Source organism: Ceratotherium simum, chromosome 1, assembly GCF_057802395.1.
Source record: "Ceratotherium simum simum isolate JZ-2026a chromosome 1, ASM5780239v1, whole genome shotgun sequence".
In the NCBI taxonomy this organism is placed as follows: Eukaryota; Metazoa; Chordata; class Mammalia; order Perissodactyla; family Rhinocerotidae; genus Ceratotherium; species Ceratotherium simum.
The window spans coordinates 84,277,259-84,294,706 of record NC_141900.1 but is presented as its reverse complement, the minus strand read 5'-3'; the positions used below and the strand labels follow the sequence as shown (position 1 = coordinate 84,294,706).

Below are 17,448 nucleotides of genomic sequence, written 5' to 3'. Positions count from 1 at the left end.
TCACCTTTGGGCTTCTGTGTATTCAAAGCCTTAGAGACACAGTCTGATATTCCCCATCTTCCATACTCCCCATTCCCTTCAGGAGTACTGGCCCCTGAGTAGGTACACTCAGGGTCCAGGGGGCCTGCATGAGAGTGGCTCTGTGCCTGCTTCAGGGTGGCAGGTAGACACAAAGTGGGCTCTGAGGACTTCCCATGGAAGGACACAGTGGGTCATTGGCTGTGGTTTGCCCTGCTTCAGGACTGGTGTTAGTCAGCCTCATGCACACCTCCCTCCTCCTCTCTCCTCTGCTCATGGCCTGTGACATCACTGGCTGCTCCCAGAAGGCTGCCCTCTGCTCCTGAGCACGGGATTTCTGTAGCTCTGGACCCCCTGGCAGGACTGAAGCAGGAGAGAGTAGAGGCTGTTGCTAGGACCAGAGCACCACTACCCCTGGAGCCTGCAGAGGTCTCAGGAGCCCGGCATAGGAGACTGGGACCCTCCACTGAAGCTCCCACCTCATTGCCTCCACACAGGTAGCTTTCCTGCAGGCTCATTGTCTGCTCTGCCTCCCATGCTGTCTCCATGTCTTTGTGTGGCCAAGCCAACTTCTCTCCTCCTCTGTCTTTGCATCTACCCATCCTCCTGCCCCTTCAACCCCCTATCCTGCTTTTCCATTTTGTGAGCACAAGTTCTTTTATCAGACAAGTTAATATGAATGTTGGGAATGTGTGGTGTGGCTATTGGGAATGGGGTTTCCGTTTGTGAGTTGGGGCATGATGATTTTTGGGTTGGACATGATTTGGATTTGAGTCCTCACAGCTCCTCTGAGCTCTGGTCACTTAGAGGGACACAGTCCTATCAAAGATTCAGAGTTTGGCTGATATTCCGAGCTCCCACCCCACCGTCTGGGCAGAGCCCTTTACATTCCTAGCTTCACTCTCCTCTCTCCATTGCTTTGGTGGCAAGTACACAAACATGAAGCAGGGGTGGGGGCAGAGAAAGAGAGCCCCGGAGTTAGGAGCTGGACATTTCAGCTTCTGGTGAGGGACTGGCCTCTAAATCTCCTTGAGTTTTACTCCCTGGGTGGCCCCTGATTTGTGGGAACCCCAATTTGTGCCTCAGTTTTCTTTTTGGAAAAACCTCTGCCTTCCTTCTTGACTTTCTGGAAAGATGAGCATTGAAGGGGAATGTGTCTCTAACTGCCTAGAGAGGAGTGAGTAAAAGCCAAGCTGGCTGCGGAATTTAAAAAGTAGCTCCAGATCCCATATTCTTTGTGAGTCCATTGTTGTTTCACCTGTACTAGTCTCCTCTCCCTGGTTGCACTGTAATCTCTTGGAGGGCAAAAACCTTGTCCCTTTTCTTTTTACTCCTTTCATCCCAAACTACCAGCAACGTGCTCATGATTAATACCTTATTCAGTAAATAATTGCAGATTAGTTAACTGAGCCAAGATGGCATGGTTATTACAGGAAAGTTCTATGCATAAGCTATTCTCTGGGGTGACCTCCAGCCCTGCCAGGAATCCAGGCATGAAAGGAGATGGCTTCAACTCTCATTACTTGCTGATCAAAGCGAGAAAGACATGGTGGCCCATGACCTGTGTTCCTTGCTGCTCACAGACTCTCTTGTGCTCACAATGGCTTCTGTGTCAGTCAGCACACAGCTCTTTCCTGCTTCCTGCTCCCTCCCTTCAACATGCCTTCGATAAATAGTTGAATGAGTGAGTGTCTGATCCCAGGGAACTAGTCTCTGAGAGTGAAGCTTTACTTTGAGATCTAGAACTCTCCAGAATTAACTGGAACCAACAAACCCAGCAGGTTTGAAGCTGCCAAGAGATGTGTCTTCTAGGAGAAGCCGGGACTTCAGGCTTGTTAATCTCTACTTCCAGTGTATGGGTCTGGAGCCTCAATGCCTGGGGGTAGGACTGAGCCCCTGTGTTTCCCCAGAGCTTCCTGGAGAGTATAAAAAATAGGAGCAAGACTCTCCCCTGCAGTGCTCTGAAGGAAGCTTTCTAGCTGGTGGTTTGGAGAACCTAACCTCAGGGGCTGCCTGATGATAGTGAAGGCAGAGCCTTTAACTCGGGGACCTCGAGGTCTCCAGCCTTGAACCAGGGCAATTGGGATTCTTGGTCACCGATGCCTCCCTTGGCTCCGAAGAATATCCTAAGACCCTACTGAGTCTGAGCTTAGGAGGCAGGAGCCCTGGCCCATGTGCATCACCAAGGGCTGAGAAGGCTTTTGAGGGGTCAGAGACAACAGTTGTCCATTTGGAAAAGGGAAAGCCAGAGCATCTAGAGGCATCATCCTTTTCCACCTCCCTGACCTCTTGTAATGGATGTGTGAGAAATGAGAGGCCTGCCACCCTCCCAGGCCCTTATCAGGACATCCAGAAAGATCTAGTTTTCTGCTGGCCCTGTGATGTTTTAGTTTGTCACAGGAGGGCTTAAGTAAAGATCATCTGAATTTTCTCAGCCAACCTACTGGCAAACTTTAGAAACTTGACCCTCTATCACAAAACACGACATCCCAAGACCATTCCAAGCAGGAGATTTCACCCAAATAACCCCTGATTATTGCAGGCCCAGCTCCAAGACCAGAGAAGGAGCTCCCAGGAGGAACTCCCCTCCCCAGTCTTCCCAGTTTCTGCCCTTCTGTAAGAAGGCTCAGCCCGGAGCATGCCGCAGGATGGTAAGATGAATGGGGGAAGTGGGAAGAATGGGATTCTGTAAAGGAAGGGAATATCTCAGGGCCCCACTTCTATCCACATGGTTTCATCTGCCCTTGGCCAGTGTTCTGGGGGAGCTTTGTCCAGTCACTCCCTCCCTGCTCCACTCTGTTTCCCTTAGATCATGAGGGTCAGCACATATGGCCATTATGGCCATGGAGCAAAGATTCACCCATGAACCAGCTCCCAGAGAAAGTGGCATGTTTTGGGGACCCTGGGAGCATAAGGGGAGCAGTTGCCTGGAGGAGGACTTTCTCTATGGTGGGAAGCCAGGCTGGAGGGGCCTGAGTAACCCTCTCTCAGGAGGGTCCTCTGTGCCACAGGTGGGCCAGGGAAAGGGGAGACTTGGTATGTGGATGCCTCCTTCTCATGCCCAGGGATCAGCGGTGTGAATCAGCTGGGAGGACTCTTTGTGAATGGTCGGCCCCTGCCCCTGGACACCCGGCAGCAGATCGTGCAGCTAGCAGCCAGCGGGATGCGGCCCTGCGACATCTCACGGAGCCTTAAGGTAGTATTCTGGGAACTTTGCCCAGTGAGGGGGACAAGAAGCAGGAAGAAGGGGCCCCTCTTAAGGCAAGAGACTGGGGCTGTTGCAGACTTTGAGGGCCTTTGGACTTGAGCTACTTCTTAGAGGGGGCTGGGATGGGGAGCTTTATGCTCCCAAAAGTGAGGCTGGACTCTTGACTCTGTGGCCTGGTCCAGTAAGTCTCACTTCGCCTTGCAGCCTCCTTCTATCCCACGGACACTCACTCTCTGCCCATCATGCCTTACCTGTCTCTGCTTCTCACCTGACCCAGGTATCTAATGGCTGTGTGAGCAAGATCCTAGGGCGTTACTACCGCACAGGTGTCTTGGAGCCCAGGGGGATTGGGGGAAGCAAGCCACGTCTGGCCACACCCCCTGTGGTGGCTCGAATCGCCGAGCTGAAGGGTGAGTGCCCTGCCCTCTTTGCCTGGGAGATCCAACGCCAGCTTTGTGCCGAAGGGCTTTGCACCCAAGAGAAGACTCCCAGTGTAAGTGCTCTCCCCTCCCCACACCAGGACTGGCAAACAGGCTGTCTGGGGAGAAGATCCCAGGCTGGGGGGCAGGGCTCTTGGGCTCTCGGGCTCTCTTCTGACCCATAAGTTCCTCTTCTGAAAAGTGGTGGTGGTGGGATAGGTGAGAAGAAGAAAGCATGGGGACAGAGAAGAGGCTGCCTTGGGAACGTGTGTGGGAGGGGACAGGAGAGAAAGGATATTGGGGAAATATCCTCAGGATGCGCCCCTGGGTCTGTGCACCATCTTCCCATTCAACACTCCGACACCCCCAGGTTTCCTCCATTAATCGGGTCCTGCGGGCGCTACAAGAGGACCAGAGACTGCCCTGGGCACAGCTCAGGTCACCAGGTGGGTCTTGGAGCTGCCCCCAGGGATAATCAGAGCCAAACCTAAGCATTTTACAGTTCTCAAAGCCCTTTCTAGTTCTTTCTTCGATCATCCTCACAACAAGACAATAAGGAAGGCCTGTCAGGGAGTCTTGTTTTCTCCTGGCAGAAGAAAGTTGAGGCTCAGTGAGCTGGTGACTTACCCAAGGTCACCAGCTAGTTGTTGGCTGGTGCAGAACCCAGGTCCCCTAGCCCCTAGGTTCACAGAATCTGTGGAGGAAGAGGCAGGACTGGGTCTTCCACACCCTCCCTCTGCCTCATGCACAGCTTTTCAGAACATCCTTCATGCTCTATGGGGTCATGCAAACCTGGACCAGCCTTGCTGCTGCTTCCCCTAAAACACTAAGCATGCACCCCACCACGGCAGTTAGCACGCTTCCCACCAAGTGCCCCTGCAGCGACCTCCAAGGAACTGTGAATGCTCCGCCAGCGCCACCAGCTCAGCTCTGCTCTTACACCCATGCTGTCCCCAGTCCACAGCCCCAGGGACTGAAGGACCCCGTCTTACCAGAGGAATCACCATCACAAGCCTTTGTCCCCTTTGCAGCTGTTTTGGCTCCAGTTCCTCGCACTCCCTGTGGTGGCTCTGAGGCTCCCCGGGGTCCTCACCCAGGGACTGGCCACCGGAATCGGACTATCTTCTCCCCAGGCCAAGCCGAGGCTCTAGAGAAAGGTGCCAGGGCTGGGGCGGACAGTGGGTCAGAGGGTGCTCAGTATGACACATGGAGGCAGCACCCTGAGGGCTGTGGACAAAGGCTGAGGGGTGGAGGCTGTGGGTGGCCCTGCCTCAGGCAGGAGGGTTGTTTAGGGTTGTATCAGGTGGGAAGTGGGGTCTGAGAGGGAGAGCCATGCCTCGCTCTTTTCCCCATGCCCTTGCTATGTGAGCCTCAATCTCTGCAGAGTTCCAGCGTGGGCAGTATCCTGATGCAGTGGCCCGTGGGAAGCTGGCTGCTGCCACCTCTTTGCCTGAGGACACGGTGAGGGTGAGTGAGCTCTGCCACATGGTATGGACAAACCACAAGGAGAAAGAATCTGCGCCACCAGGGCTTCTGGTGAGCTGGAGAAGGGGGTAAGAAGTGGAAACAGATTTGTTTGGAGCAGAAATCAGAGATAAGAAGCTCCTTCTTCCCCTTTTGCTGATTGCTCTTCTCTCCTCCTCACTCCAAGTCTTTGAGTTGAGGAAGAGGACAGAGAGCAAAGGCCAGAGCAGGGAGGCAGGACGTCAGGTCCGAGGAAGGGTCTGCTCTCTGAGTCCAGGCCAGGAACACGTGGTGAGAGCAGTAGGTGCCAGGCGGCAGAGAGCACAGCCAGCTATGTTGCTTCTGCCCTCCCTCAGGTCTGGTTTTCCAACCGAAGAGCCAAATGGCGCCGACAAGAGAAGCTCAAGTGGGATATGCAGCTCCCAGGTGATTTCTCTGTGCATCCATCTACCCACCCATCCACCCACCTACCCACCCACTTATCCACCTACCCATCCACCTACATATCCATCCACCCACCAAACATTTGCTTGGCACCTGCTGTGTGCCAGGCCCTGTATTAGATGCTGGGCACACACAGTCCCTGCTCATAAGGGCTGCACTGTCCCCAGTTTACCATCCCTGGGATTTAATCCCTTTTCCCCAGTCTCCCAAGGCCCTGCCTTGGGGAGGAGGGCAATTTAGGGTTGTAACATCCATCTTCCCCCACCCCCTCCAGAAGCTGCTGCCCTTCCTAGAACCCCCGTGCCTCTCACTGCCACTCCCCACTTCCTGGACCCTGGTTCTTCCCCCTGAGTGGATCCACCCTCACCTTGTAGGTGCTTCCCCGGGTCTGACTGTACCGAGTGCTTTCTCAGGGATCGTCTCTGCACAGGTATCCAGGAAGAAAGGGGAGTTTGTGAGCTGGGAAGGCTGAAGGGCTCACTGCTTCTCCCATTCCCAGTGAAGGCTGAGCTAGAATTCATGACTCCCCCAGGCCCCCACAGTGAACACTTCCAGAAAGCGCCATCGTCATAGTCTACGATATGAATGGTGCCCTCTGGAGTTATAGAGGATATAGCCTGGGGGGTAGGCAGCCCTGGGATCCCAGTCCTGCTAAACAGGAAGCATCACTGGCAGCTGGGGGGTCTCCTCTTGCTTTTTCTAGCAGTCCCCTGGCAGTGCACCCACAGCAGCCCTGCCTGCCTTGGAGTCCTTGGGTCCCTCCTGCTGTCAGCTGTGCTGGGGGACAGCACCAGACAGGCATCTGAGTGACACCCCACCCCAAGCCTGCTGGGGTAAGGCCAGGCCTCCTTCCTGCAGGGTGTGGGGAGGGCTAACTGACTCCTTGACCCACAGGAGGGCATGGATCTCCAGTCGGGGTCATCAAAGGAACCTTGATACAGCTTTCCTTATTCCTTGCATGGCCCACAAAGTTGGGGAGACTAGTGCCCCCTGAGTCTATAGTACCATTGACAGTGTAGCAGGAAAAGGGGGTGGGATTGGGATTCGAGTGTATATATCCAGGGTAGAGAACCAATGTCTGCCCCTCTCCTCATCAGTGACTTTGAGGGGTGGGGTGGCAGCAACAAACTCACCCTCTCTTCGTCCCTGCAGGCTACCTGCCCCCCATAGCCGAGCTCCCTGGATTCAGTACTGCTTTGTCATCCTTGCCCTTCCCGCCACTGCCCCCATCGCCAGTCTTGGTGCCCCTCAGGCCTTGCTCTGGCCTGGCGCCCCACTACTGCAAGGCCTGGAATGAGGGAGGAGAGCCAGAGTGGAAAGGAGATGGGGTGGGGAGGATCTAATACTTCCTGCCCAAGCAGGTCATTGCTCCTTCTCCTTCCTGTGTCTCTTCCTCCTCTGTGGGCCTTGCCTGGTTCTGCCTTGCTGCCCCTCCTATGCATCACCTGATTGGAGGCACCAGAGAAGCCATGCTCACCTTCCTATATTGGCCTTAAAAGGCCTCCACTTGGCAGTAATAAAAAGATTTTTTTTAATTAGCAGTAGTTCCTGTTGTCCATTTTTCCCATGAGCACTCATACTCCCACCCCTATATTTAATAATTATATACAGTTATATATAGATCTATCATCTACCTATCTTATCTATTTATCTGTGTAACTGTGCATGTATGTATCTATCTAGCTATCATCTATCTAATGTATCTACCTATGTGTCTATATAACTATATATGTATGTATCCAGTCTATCTAATTCATGCATCTATGTATATATGTATTTACATATGCATGTATATATATATGTATCTATCTTGGTGTCTGGGTGCTCATGTCCCCACACACATGCACACATACACACACACTGATAGTACAACACAGCACGTCACCCCTAAGTCCTATAGCATGTATCTCCAAAAATTAAGCAACTTTCTTATATAATGACATCACCATTATCACACCTAAGAAAATTTACAATAGTTCCTTAATGTAAGAAAATAGACATTAATTCCTTAATTACATATCTATTTTTTTGCATAGCAGCAAACACAGTGGAAATGCTGTCTTTCACATTCTGCTTGTCCCTTTACACATGCTCTTGGGCATGTTTGCTTGCTGCTTCTTGGCAGTAAGTTCAAAATCTTCTCAATGTTGTCTCCCTGCAGAGAAATCTCTAGGCTCCTCCTGGGAAGCCTTGAGATGTAGGGAAAGAGAGAAACGTGGGGGAAAGGGGGTGAAGAAGGGGATATTTGGAATGGGGGATGGGCTCATTCCTCCAAATTCTTTTCCTTTTGAAGGGCAGGGGATGGAATGATGATGGTGAGACAAAGCAGGGTAGGGGGGAGTGGGGGCATGTTTGTTTACTCCTATCTGGGACAGGTACTGCTCCAGAAGTTGTCCTTCAAGAGCTCTCTTTATCCTCAAATACTCCAGAGCTGTGCTCTTCAATAAGTAGCCACCAACCACAGGTAGCTATTTAAATGTAATTAAAATGAAATAAAATGAATAATTAGATTCCTTACTGACACTAACCACATATCAAATGCCCAATAGTCCCTTGTGGCCCATGGTTACTGTACTGGACATTAAACATTATAGACCATTTCCATCAGCACAGAAAGTTCTATGGGACAGCACAGCTCTAGAATGAAATTCCAAGGGTAACAGAGCACGCTCTGCCCCTGCTCTGCCTTCTCTACCCTCAAGCTGGAGGCCCTGCTGGACAGACCACCCAGGAAAGTGAGTGAGGTTTTGTGGGGGTGACAATCTGCACAGCACAGTCTGAGAATAAGCCATTCACTTCAGCGACAGGAGTGATGTCAGCAATGGAAGAGGCTGTCAGCTGAGGCCCCACGGCTGAGCACCAAGTGGAGGACGGATAGCCACTTGTGGGGAACAGGGCATGAGAGAGAGAGAGAGAGAGAGAGAGAGAGTGTGTGTGTCTGTCCCTATGCACATGCATGCCCGTGCATCTGAGTGTGTATATGTATTTATGAAACGCTGAGGAAGAGATTCTGCATTAAATGACCTCCAAGGTCCTACCTCTCTCAAGAATATATTCTAGTCCACATCTTTGGCCTGAACTTAATTCTCTTTAGGAAAAGAGATGCCCTGGCCTCTAGTGTTCTCAATCTTCACTTATTGGATTAAAATTTTTACAAAATTCTTTTATATCTCTTGAGGAGACACATACTTACAAAAACCTGACGTCATTTTTCTTTATTCAGATGGAATCTCTTTCATGTTCTTGTTTCAGCTTCTCTTCTCAAAGGACTTAAAAACCAGGCACTCATTATGGTATGGTGCAATTTTCCCAAAGCGGTGGGGTCAGGCATCACTGTGGGTATTTGAGAACATTTTAACAGGCATGTGGACACTGCTTTAAATAATATTGAGTCAGAAATGAGAAAATTATTCCCTTTTCAACTCCCTTTTGATTCTGATTGCATCAAAGAGAAAGTTTTCATTTTGGTGCTAGTCTTTAGTGTCTCTGTAATGGTTGTTAACTTTGTTTTTAACAGAGGGAAAGGGAGCCTCAGGATCTGAGCCTTGGGCAGGGAAGGGAAATCTAGGATTTGATAACATCACTTTGTTTTTATTGTATTTATTTTTACGGTCACTTTCTATTTATGGCAAGTGATTCTGGTCTTCCATTTTATGATAGTGATTAAAATATTCCTTTCTAAGTAAACGTACTTAAGACTCTATGTCAATAAAAACACTAATAGGGCAGATGGTAGGTAAAGGTCAAAATTACGAAGACAGTGCAAGAATGACAGTCATTTTGGAAGCTCTGTTTTGATGGAAAGAGTAGTGGACAATAGAGTCCACTCTAATGGAAGAATTGAGTCAGAGGTCCCAGTCATGGAACCTTGGGCAAATCACTTCAGCTCCCTGTAAAAGGTGGGCAGTGATGGAGAAAGTACCTGTCATGCCCAACTGACTGGATCAAAGATAATGATAAGATGGGATGATTGGGAAACTTTGGGGGTGTGGTGGTGAGGGGGTGGGCTATATAGGCATAAGGTGTTATTACCATTACCCTGTGCCTATAGGATTAATAATCCTTCATTCTTTCTAAACCAAGATGATATCTAGTCACATCTGGATTCTGAGTCCTTCAGGGCAAGTCTGGCTTCTCATGGGATCACTGGGAAAAGTCTAGTCATTCCAGTAGGGATGGGGACGATCAATGGAAGAACTGGTTACCATTTGGTCTCCCCTCTTCTGGAGAGAACTTGGAGTGGCCTGGCGTCTCAGTCTCCACCCATGTCCAGACCCCTACTCTGTACTGAGTCAGACGCACACCAGGGTTTTGGGGGTGGCCTTTTGTGATGTATTGTTGCTCAAAACAGGTGTTTTGCTAAACTGGGTAGGAAAAGTTGTGTAAGAGATATTCTTCTCATGGATCTTGACTCTGGGGTTCCCGTTCTGTTTAGTGTAGTAGTTTCTCCCGGAGGATTTGGATTTTAGTAGGTGGCATCCCATTGACCTGGGGAGGGAAGCGGAAATAGAAACCTTCAGTCAGTCATTTGTTGATCTCTGGCTTTTAGGGAAAAAACCTGGTAAGACCCTGAGGGAAGAGAGAGAATAAAGCGATTTGTTCTCTTCTTGATGAGGGATCATATAGACATGTGAAGTTAATTTATAAGAAAAGGCAGCAGAAATTATTTTTAAAAATCAAATTAATGGTGTAAAAAATACCATCAGAGTTCATAAAGAGGCTACAGTCAACATGTAAGGTTTACTAAGAATTCAAACTGGATTGGGGAAGACTTCTGATACAGTGAGAGTGTGCTATGTACCAGGCTCTTTACTAAGCATTTTACAATCATTATCTCATGTAACACAACAATTCTACGAGACAAATACTATATTCCGATTTCACCTATGAGAAATAGGCTTTGAGAGATTCATTTGCCTAAGGTCAAACAAGTTTAACTGATAAAAATCTAACTAGAACCGAGTTCTGAGTCCAGAAATGAGCTCTTAACCACTATGATACAACGTCTCCTAGCATGTCAGGCCTGGAAGGAGCCTGAGAAATTTAGTTCAATCCAAAACCCTTCAGGGAATAGATAAGAAAACAGGCTCCGATGGGAATATCGTTTTATTTTTCTCAGTTTGGCCATAGTAAACGGTTTGTGTAAAAAACTGGTAGAAAATGGAGGAAAGGAGTGAATATACATTGTGGGTGTATATCTAGATTCATATTGTCATTTAACCTTCACACCACCCTATGAAGTAGATATTATTCCCATTTTACAGATAAGGAAGCCAAGGCCTAGAAATGTTAAAACAATTTCCCCAAGGTTACAGAGCTAGTAAGGACCAAGCCTTACTAGTTCTTTGTTCCAGGTCTATATGATATCAAACTGAAGCTCTTTCTACAACATCCTCATGACTTTCCAAGCCAAGAAAATGAGGTAGATTGTGAAAGGACAGGGCTAAGAGCAGAGACATGCCCTGAAGAGTTGTGACCAGGAAATGACAGAATGGAGGCAGCATTTTAGGAAAGCAAACTTTGTGTTGAGAAGAGATTGGGTGGGAATGGATCTGGCAGCAGGAAGTGCTGCTGGGGAGTCTCTTTGTTGCAGTGCATGCTTTTGGTGAAAAGCTTGGAACCACACAGTGGCAATGGTAATGAAGAAGGAGCAAGCACTCAAGAGGCATCATTAACGAAGTACCCAAGAATTTGCAGGGTTTGGTGAAGGGAATGAGTGGGAGGAAGGAGACATGGTGCTGAGGTCTTGACCCTGAGCATTTGAGAGGATGGCAATGCCCTAGAGGGCCCTGGGGAGGGCCAGAAGAATCACCTTTGGAGGGGAGGGTGAGGAGGCTGATTTTGAGGGATGGCAGGATAAAGTCAAGTCAACTGTCAATCAGGAAGTTGCAAAGAGATGAGGTTAGAGTTCAGGAGAAGGGTAAGGGATGCAGATAAATATCTGGGAGCCATCAGCATGCCAACGATCCAGGGGCATAGGGATAGAAAGTGCATAGGGTAGAAAGCATACCCTCATACTTGTCTTCCTTAAAAATGGAGCAAAACTCTGCATCTTAATGAAGATAGATAGATACACGAATACACCTCATCCTGTCCCCTGTAGGCTTGATTGCAAGCACATGGGTCAGTGTAGCATAATAGTGAGAAATCCAGATCTGATTTCTCCTCCTCTCTCTAGCAAGTCTAGGTTTAGAAGCCCTGAGAGGAAAGGCATAGATTTGGAATAAATGTCTGGAGTCAATCAAGTTGCGGGACAGAAGTCAGCCTAGGGGTGCATTTTGGTCTTACTCTCACATGCCTCCCCACTCAACTCCCTTCTTCTCTTGCCCCTCAGCTCCTGCTCCCCCACTCCCAGGTCCTTACCCACTTTACCTTACCTAAAATTCCCAAATACACTCTTTGGTAATGTCTTCGCTGTCTGCCAACAGGGTGCCGCTTCGGTCAGATCTCATGTAGAAGCCATTGGGAGCCAGCACTGTGAGCAAGTTGCTACCCTGAAGCTCTATACAGAAGTTGAGGGCAAACTTTCCCCAAGGGCGAAAGGTGCCAAAGGATGTTATTGACCAGAAGGATCCACCCTGTGCTGGGGAAGGAAGAGCTCAGGTCAGTGGGTCACTTGGGAGAGGAGTCCTCTAGCAGTGCAGCCTCTGACGAGGCTCCTGGGAGGCATGCCACCCCTCCCTGACTGCCCACTCTGCCTATGTCGGCAGGTCTCTCTGTAGAAACGCAGGAGGGCTAGTTTCTGTTCTGCCAACCCATTCTGGGGGCCTTGAAGTATAAAAGCAAACAGAAACTCTGTTTTCCCTTTTATCATGAGCAGGCCCTGAGTGGCAGGCCCTGAAGTCTGAGTTGGGTCTATGGTAGGGCTAGACTGTGAACCCAGGGGTGAGAAAGAGGAACTACTCACCCTGGAAGTGGTAGATGCCCTGGCGGCAGGGCAGCAGGTGAATACAGTCGGGCTGATCCATATTGCACTGCATGAGGTCGTGTTCTGGCGAGGTGCCCACATACCCATATCGACCTCGCAACGCAATGAAGGGACGGTTGGCTAACCGAATCCCAAATTCCTCATTTGGGCCTGAAAGAAATAGGGAGGAGTTACTGGATGGGCTGCCTCTAGATGCTTTCCCAGATGGAATTAGGAAAGGGGACACTAATCGTAGAGAGGTATTGTCAATATTTTACCATTTAGTGAACACCTACTATGTGCCAGGTCTTATGCTAGGTGCTTGTGAAATGTCTGTGAAAGCACTTAGTACAGAGTGGATCCCAAGGAATTTTAATATTCTTCTTTCCTTTAAGATGTGTGAATCTATTTAATCCTCACGATAATGCTATGAGGCAAGCAGGTTGGATATCACCTCCATTGATAATGGAGACAATGAAACTGAGGCTCAACGATGGTTTGCCCAAGTGATGACAAAAATTCAGTGACTCAGGAAGCACACAGACCGAAATCTTCTGACCCCAACACCAGTGCTCTTTCTATTATACCCCAGCTCCCTCTGAAAGCATCTTGGACTTGGAATAACCTGGCAGGAGGGCTGCTCATCTCACCTGGAATGGTGGCATTGGCCATCAGCAGGCCATTGGCTGCAATACCTAAGAAGCGTCCATTGGGAGACTGCAGGATGATCCTGCCACAATTCCAGTGCATACGGAAGAAGGTGTCAGACTCCAGCGGGTGCCCATCAGCCATCACTCTCCTGTGGCGCCTCTGGAAAGAATATTAGGAACAGAGAAGGGAAGCAAGGAACAAAAATCTCAGCTTTTGTCTCAACATTTTTATTCCTAGACCCCCTTTCCCACTCCCACCCACTAGCCTTTTTCATTCTCCCAGAATATGTTTTATGCTTTCAGATCTTTTTTGGAAAATACTTTGTGGTCTCAGCTCTCCCATTTTCCCAGTCTGTATCAAAAAGGGACCTGGATATCTATATGAAGAGATATGAACTTTGGCCCAGACTCCAAAATCTATGAAACAGATCGTAGACATAAAAGTGAAAGCTAAACTATAAAACACCTAGAATAAAACATAAGAGAACGCCTTTGCAACTTTGGGGTAGGCAATGATTTCTTGGGACAAAAAAAACTAACCATTTATAAAGTGGAGAAATTAGACTTCATGAAAATTAAAAACTTGCTGCTCAAAAGACACTATTAAGTAAATGAAAAGGCAAGCCACAGATTGGGAGAAAACATTTACAGTACATATATTTGGCAAAAGACTTGACTTTAGAACATGTAAAGAACTTTTACAACTCAATAATAAGACAAACAACTCAATAACAAATGGGCAAAAGATTTGAACAAATACTTCACAGAAAAGATATAGAAATAGCCAAGAAGCATATGAAAAGATGCTCAAAATGATTAATTATAAGAGAAATGCAAATTAAAGCCACAATAAGATTCCACTATGCACCCATTAGAATGGCTAAAACTAAAAAGACAATACCAAGTATTGGTAAGGATGTGGAGCCATTAGAACTCTCAGACATTACTGGCTAGAAGGTAAAATTGTATAGTCACTTTAGAAAACTGTGTGACATTTTCTTAAAAAGTTAAACACACATTTATCACGTGACCCAGTAATTCTACTCTTAGCTATTTGCCCAAGATAACTTAAAATATAGGCTCACAAAAAGACTTGTACATGAATGTTCATAGCAACTTTATTCATAATAGCCCAAATTGAAAACAACTCAAGTGTTCATCAACAAGCAACAATTGTGTTTGTGTCTACGAGTAGTAGTATGGACTACTACTCAGCAATACAAAGGAATGAACTACTGATACATGCAACATCATGGATGAATCTCAAAAACATTATGCTGAGTGAAAGAAGCATACATACTGTAAAACTGCGATTCCATTTATATGAAATTCTAGAGTAGGCAAATCTAATCCATAGTGACAGAATACACATCAATGGTAGTGGGGAGGGCAAAGGTAGAGGAAAACTGACTGCAAAGGGGCAAGAGGGAATTTCTGCAGTGATGGAAATATTCTCTAATATGTGATATGGTTGTGGCGTGGTTGCATAGGTGTATACATTTGTCAAAACGTATTGAATTGTACACTTAAAATGGGTGCATTTTATTGTATGTAAATTATGCCTCAATAAAGTTGATTTTTTTTAAAAAAGAGGCCCTATTGGATGAAAATGAATGTTTATTGACAAGGGTTTCCGTAGTTCACCTCACCATCTGGTCATCTGCCTTGAAGAAGGAGAATGTGTCTAGAAAGGGAGAGCTCAGGCCTTATGGGTTCTCTTGCTTAGATAGCCAAGGTCTCACCTGGGCTAGGTAGCAGCCATTGGGTGAACGAAGCTGCAAGGTAGGGCTCTCCTTGTCACATTCAAACTGGAACAAGCACATTTGGGTTAAGTGCTCAGAGGCAGCACACAACTCAACATCTGCAAAGGAAGAACATGTCAGAAGGAGCCCGAGTCTGGCCTCACCCTCTGTCTTAGCCCCTCCTCCACGTGTTATGGCTGGGGTTCCCTCTGCTTTCCCTCCTCAGCCTTCATCACCTTCTGTTGGACACAGTAGCCTGGAGTAGACCCAGGCCACTTTTCCCTAAAGACCATGCTCCTGCTTTATCACCCTTCTCCATGGCACATGAGGTTCTCTTGAAACCCCAGGATCTGCCTTAGCAGCAGGTTAAAAAATCTTCGGTGATCTCAAACACATTTTCCTCTTTTCAGCAGCCAGCCCTCCCGCTCTCCGTGGCTGTGTTGGACCCAGCACTTGCCGTAGATGATGGAGAGGAACTTCCGGGCCCTTGACCTGAGGCTGACCCAGGTAGGGCAGCGCCGTAGGATGAACCACTCCTCGCCCCTGTGGGGACTGGAGCCCAAGCCCAGGAGCAGGCGTGTGCCCTGTGGATACAACATGCCTCCTTCTCCATCGCTCAGAGCCACAAGCCCTCCAGGCCGTACTTGCATGTGAAAAGCTGTCTGTGTTGAGGGTTGGGAGACTAGCCGGTCTAAGTGGGACAAGAAGGAGTGTGTAGAGGTCTCCAGATGGTAGCATCCATCTTGGAAATGCAATAGGAAACCACATTCCTCTAGGCAGGGAACTGGTGCATCCACCCAGACACGGCCCATGGCGGGATCAGCCCGGGCGTAGCAGTGGTTGAGGGGGCTGTAGAGGATCACGTGGACATGTAGGGCTGGCCGGGGGGTCCACATGTGGTAAGCCGAGAGGACTTGGGAGTTGCAGAACACTTCCTCACCATCAGATTCCAGATAACGACCACTGATTATGCACTGGAGTGTCCACTTGCCGTTGCGGTGGAAACGGAGGAGGAAGCATCCGTGGTGGCTTGTCCTTGGCCGGCCGTAGCACAGACTGCCATCTGCCTCGCACAGAAGGTAGAGGCCCTGCAAGCTCCTTAGTCGTACCATGGCCTGTGTGTCATGCTCATTGCTTACCAGGATCTCCCAGGTCTGGAGGCATTGGGAGGGAGAAGAGGGAAATCAGTATGTACTGCTGGATGACTAGACTGAGGAGCCCTACAACCATCACCCCTGGCATCACCCCAGCACCTTCATTGAGACCAACCACCTTCCCCTCCACATCGGCCTCCTTGCTGTCAGCTCTTCCACTCTCTCATCTAACAGTAATCAAAAGATCTCAGGGAACCACCACCACTGGAGCCATTGGGCTTCTCAAGATTCCAAGAGGAGTTCTAGATGCCCACTTCCTCCAGCTAATAGAAGGTAAACCTCTCTCTCTTTTCCTTGACTGCTTCCTTCAATACCTAATTTTCCAAGAAATGCTTTGGCTTAAGTCTTACTTCTCTTTTCCTCACTGTTGCCCCTGGATAGCACACTTCCATCCCCAAAGGCCACTTCCACAACATGGCAGGAGAAAATCAAGACCTCTTACAGGCAGGCCTAAGCTCCAGGGATGAGGATGGGAGCACAGACCGTCGAGATGCAATTGTCTTCTTCAGCTGTGATCAACCCTGTTACAAGCGATAGGACCTTGCTTCTGCCTCACTCTGTATTACCATCCCAGAGGTGCATACATCCTTCTCTAAAATGAAGACCAACTCTCCTAGGGCTTCTAGAGTACCCCATTCTCAGACTACAGCCAGAATAGAAACATAGGCCTTGCAGTAATTTCATTGGTCCAATTTCCTCTGGACACTCACAGTTCTGCCTTCCAGCCTGGGCTCTCCACCTCTCCTCTTTGTGATGACACAACCACTCTGTGTAGGATGGAGGGTAGGGAGCAGCCAGAGCAAGGCAATGAAGCAAGGCCAGGGCTGAGGCTTCACCTCGTGGAAGAAGTTTAGAGAGGGGGACATGGAGCAATGGAGACCTGTGAGCAAAAGCCTGGAGTAGAAGAGTCTTGTCCTGGCAATGGCAGAGGCTAGGAAATCAATTAGGTTAAGAGTGCACCCTGGCTGTCACCAGACACACACACACACACACGTGAGAGCTTGGCAACTGAGAAAATTGGTTCCAATACAGATTTGCTTGGTTACCTGTCTACGGCCCAAACCCTTTGCAGTAGCAGTGACTGTATTCTTATATGCCTCATAAGTGAGGTAGGATCCTGCCCAGCTGATGAGCCCAACCCTTAGGTCCTCGGGCTTGGGTCGTCTTCGTGTCCACTCTACCTCATCCATGGGGCCGGCACCACGTGTGATGACTCCGTCCGGCCCAGCCTTCCTCCCAGTGGTGAGGTTCCACAGGCCATAGGGCCTGGAATCAGGCCCGCAGTACCCACCAAAGACGTTCCCAGAGGGAACTTCCCAGGCAGAGGCTGGCCTAGAGCCCAGCACCTCTGTGACCCGGGAGCATTGTGACTGTGAAGGCTGCCTCTTATCCCACCATAGTGAAGAAAGGGTCCTGGCCCAGGCACATCAGTCCTCAGCCCA

General features: G+C 48.9%; 2 protein-coding genes across 2 annotated transcripts; one reads left to right on the top strand and one right to left on the bottom strand.

Annotated features, from left to right (window-relative positions):
- The first annotated feature begins 2,656 nt into the window (after positions 1 to 2,656).
- PAX4 (paired box 4) lies at positions 2,657 to 6,896 on the top strand. The gene is made up of 10 exons (XM_014783920.2): positions 2,657 to 2,669; positions 3,084 to 3,214; positions 3,504 to 3,719; positions 4,016 to 4,091; positions 4,677 to 4,802; positions 5,030 to 5,112; positions 5,466 to 5,535; positions 5,928 to 5,983; positions 6,257 to 6,386; positions 6,706 to 6,896. The coding sequence occupies exons 1-10, from the start codon at positions 2,657 to 2,659 to the stop codon at positions 6,894 to 6,896; spliced, it is 1,092 nt and encodes a 363-aa protein (XP_014639406.2).
- A 5,034-nt stretch (positions 6,897 to 11,930) lies between these two features.
- Positions 11,931 to 17,198, bottom strand: FSCN3 (fascin actin-bundling protein 3). The gene is made up of 6 exons (XM_004418728.2): positions 17,053 to 17,198; positions 15,310 to 16,006; positions 14,853 to 14,971; positions 13,111 to 13,270; positions 12,461 to 12,631; positions 11,931 to 12,136 (listed from the first exon to the last, which is right to left on the bottom strand). Exons 1-6 carry the CDS (start codon positions 17,194 to 17,196, stop codon positions 11,931 to 11,933), a joined length of 1,497 nt encoding a protein of 498 aa, XP_004418785.1. The 5' UTR covers positions 17,197 to 17,198.
- Positions 17,199 to 17,448: the final 250 nt, after the last annotated feature.

Coding starts and splice junctions, on each gene's coding strand:
- PAX4 (XM_014783920.2), top strand. Junction 3,215..3,503: donor ACATCTCACGGAGCCTTAAG/GTAGTATTCTGG, acceptor CACCTGACCCAG/GTATCTAATGGCTGTGTGAG. Junction 4,092..4,676: donor GGCACAGCTCAGGTCACCAG/GTGGGTCTTGGA, acceptor TCCCCTTTGCAG/CTGTTTTGGCTCCAGTTCCT.
- FSCN3 (XM_004418728.2), bottom strand. CDS start 17,196: ATGGATGAGGTAGAGTGGACACGAAGACGACCCAAGCCCGAGGACCTA. Junction 16,007..17,052: donor AGGGTTTGGGCCGTAGACAG/GTAACCAAGCAA, acceptor CAATGCCTCCAG/ACCTGGGAGATCCTGGTAAG. Junction 12,137..12,460: donor GGGCATCTACCACTTCCAGG/GTGAGTAGTTCC, acceptor TTCCTTCCCCAG/CACAGGGTGGATCCTTCTGG.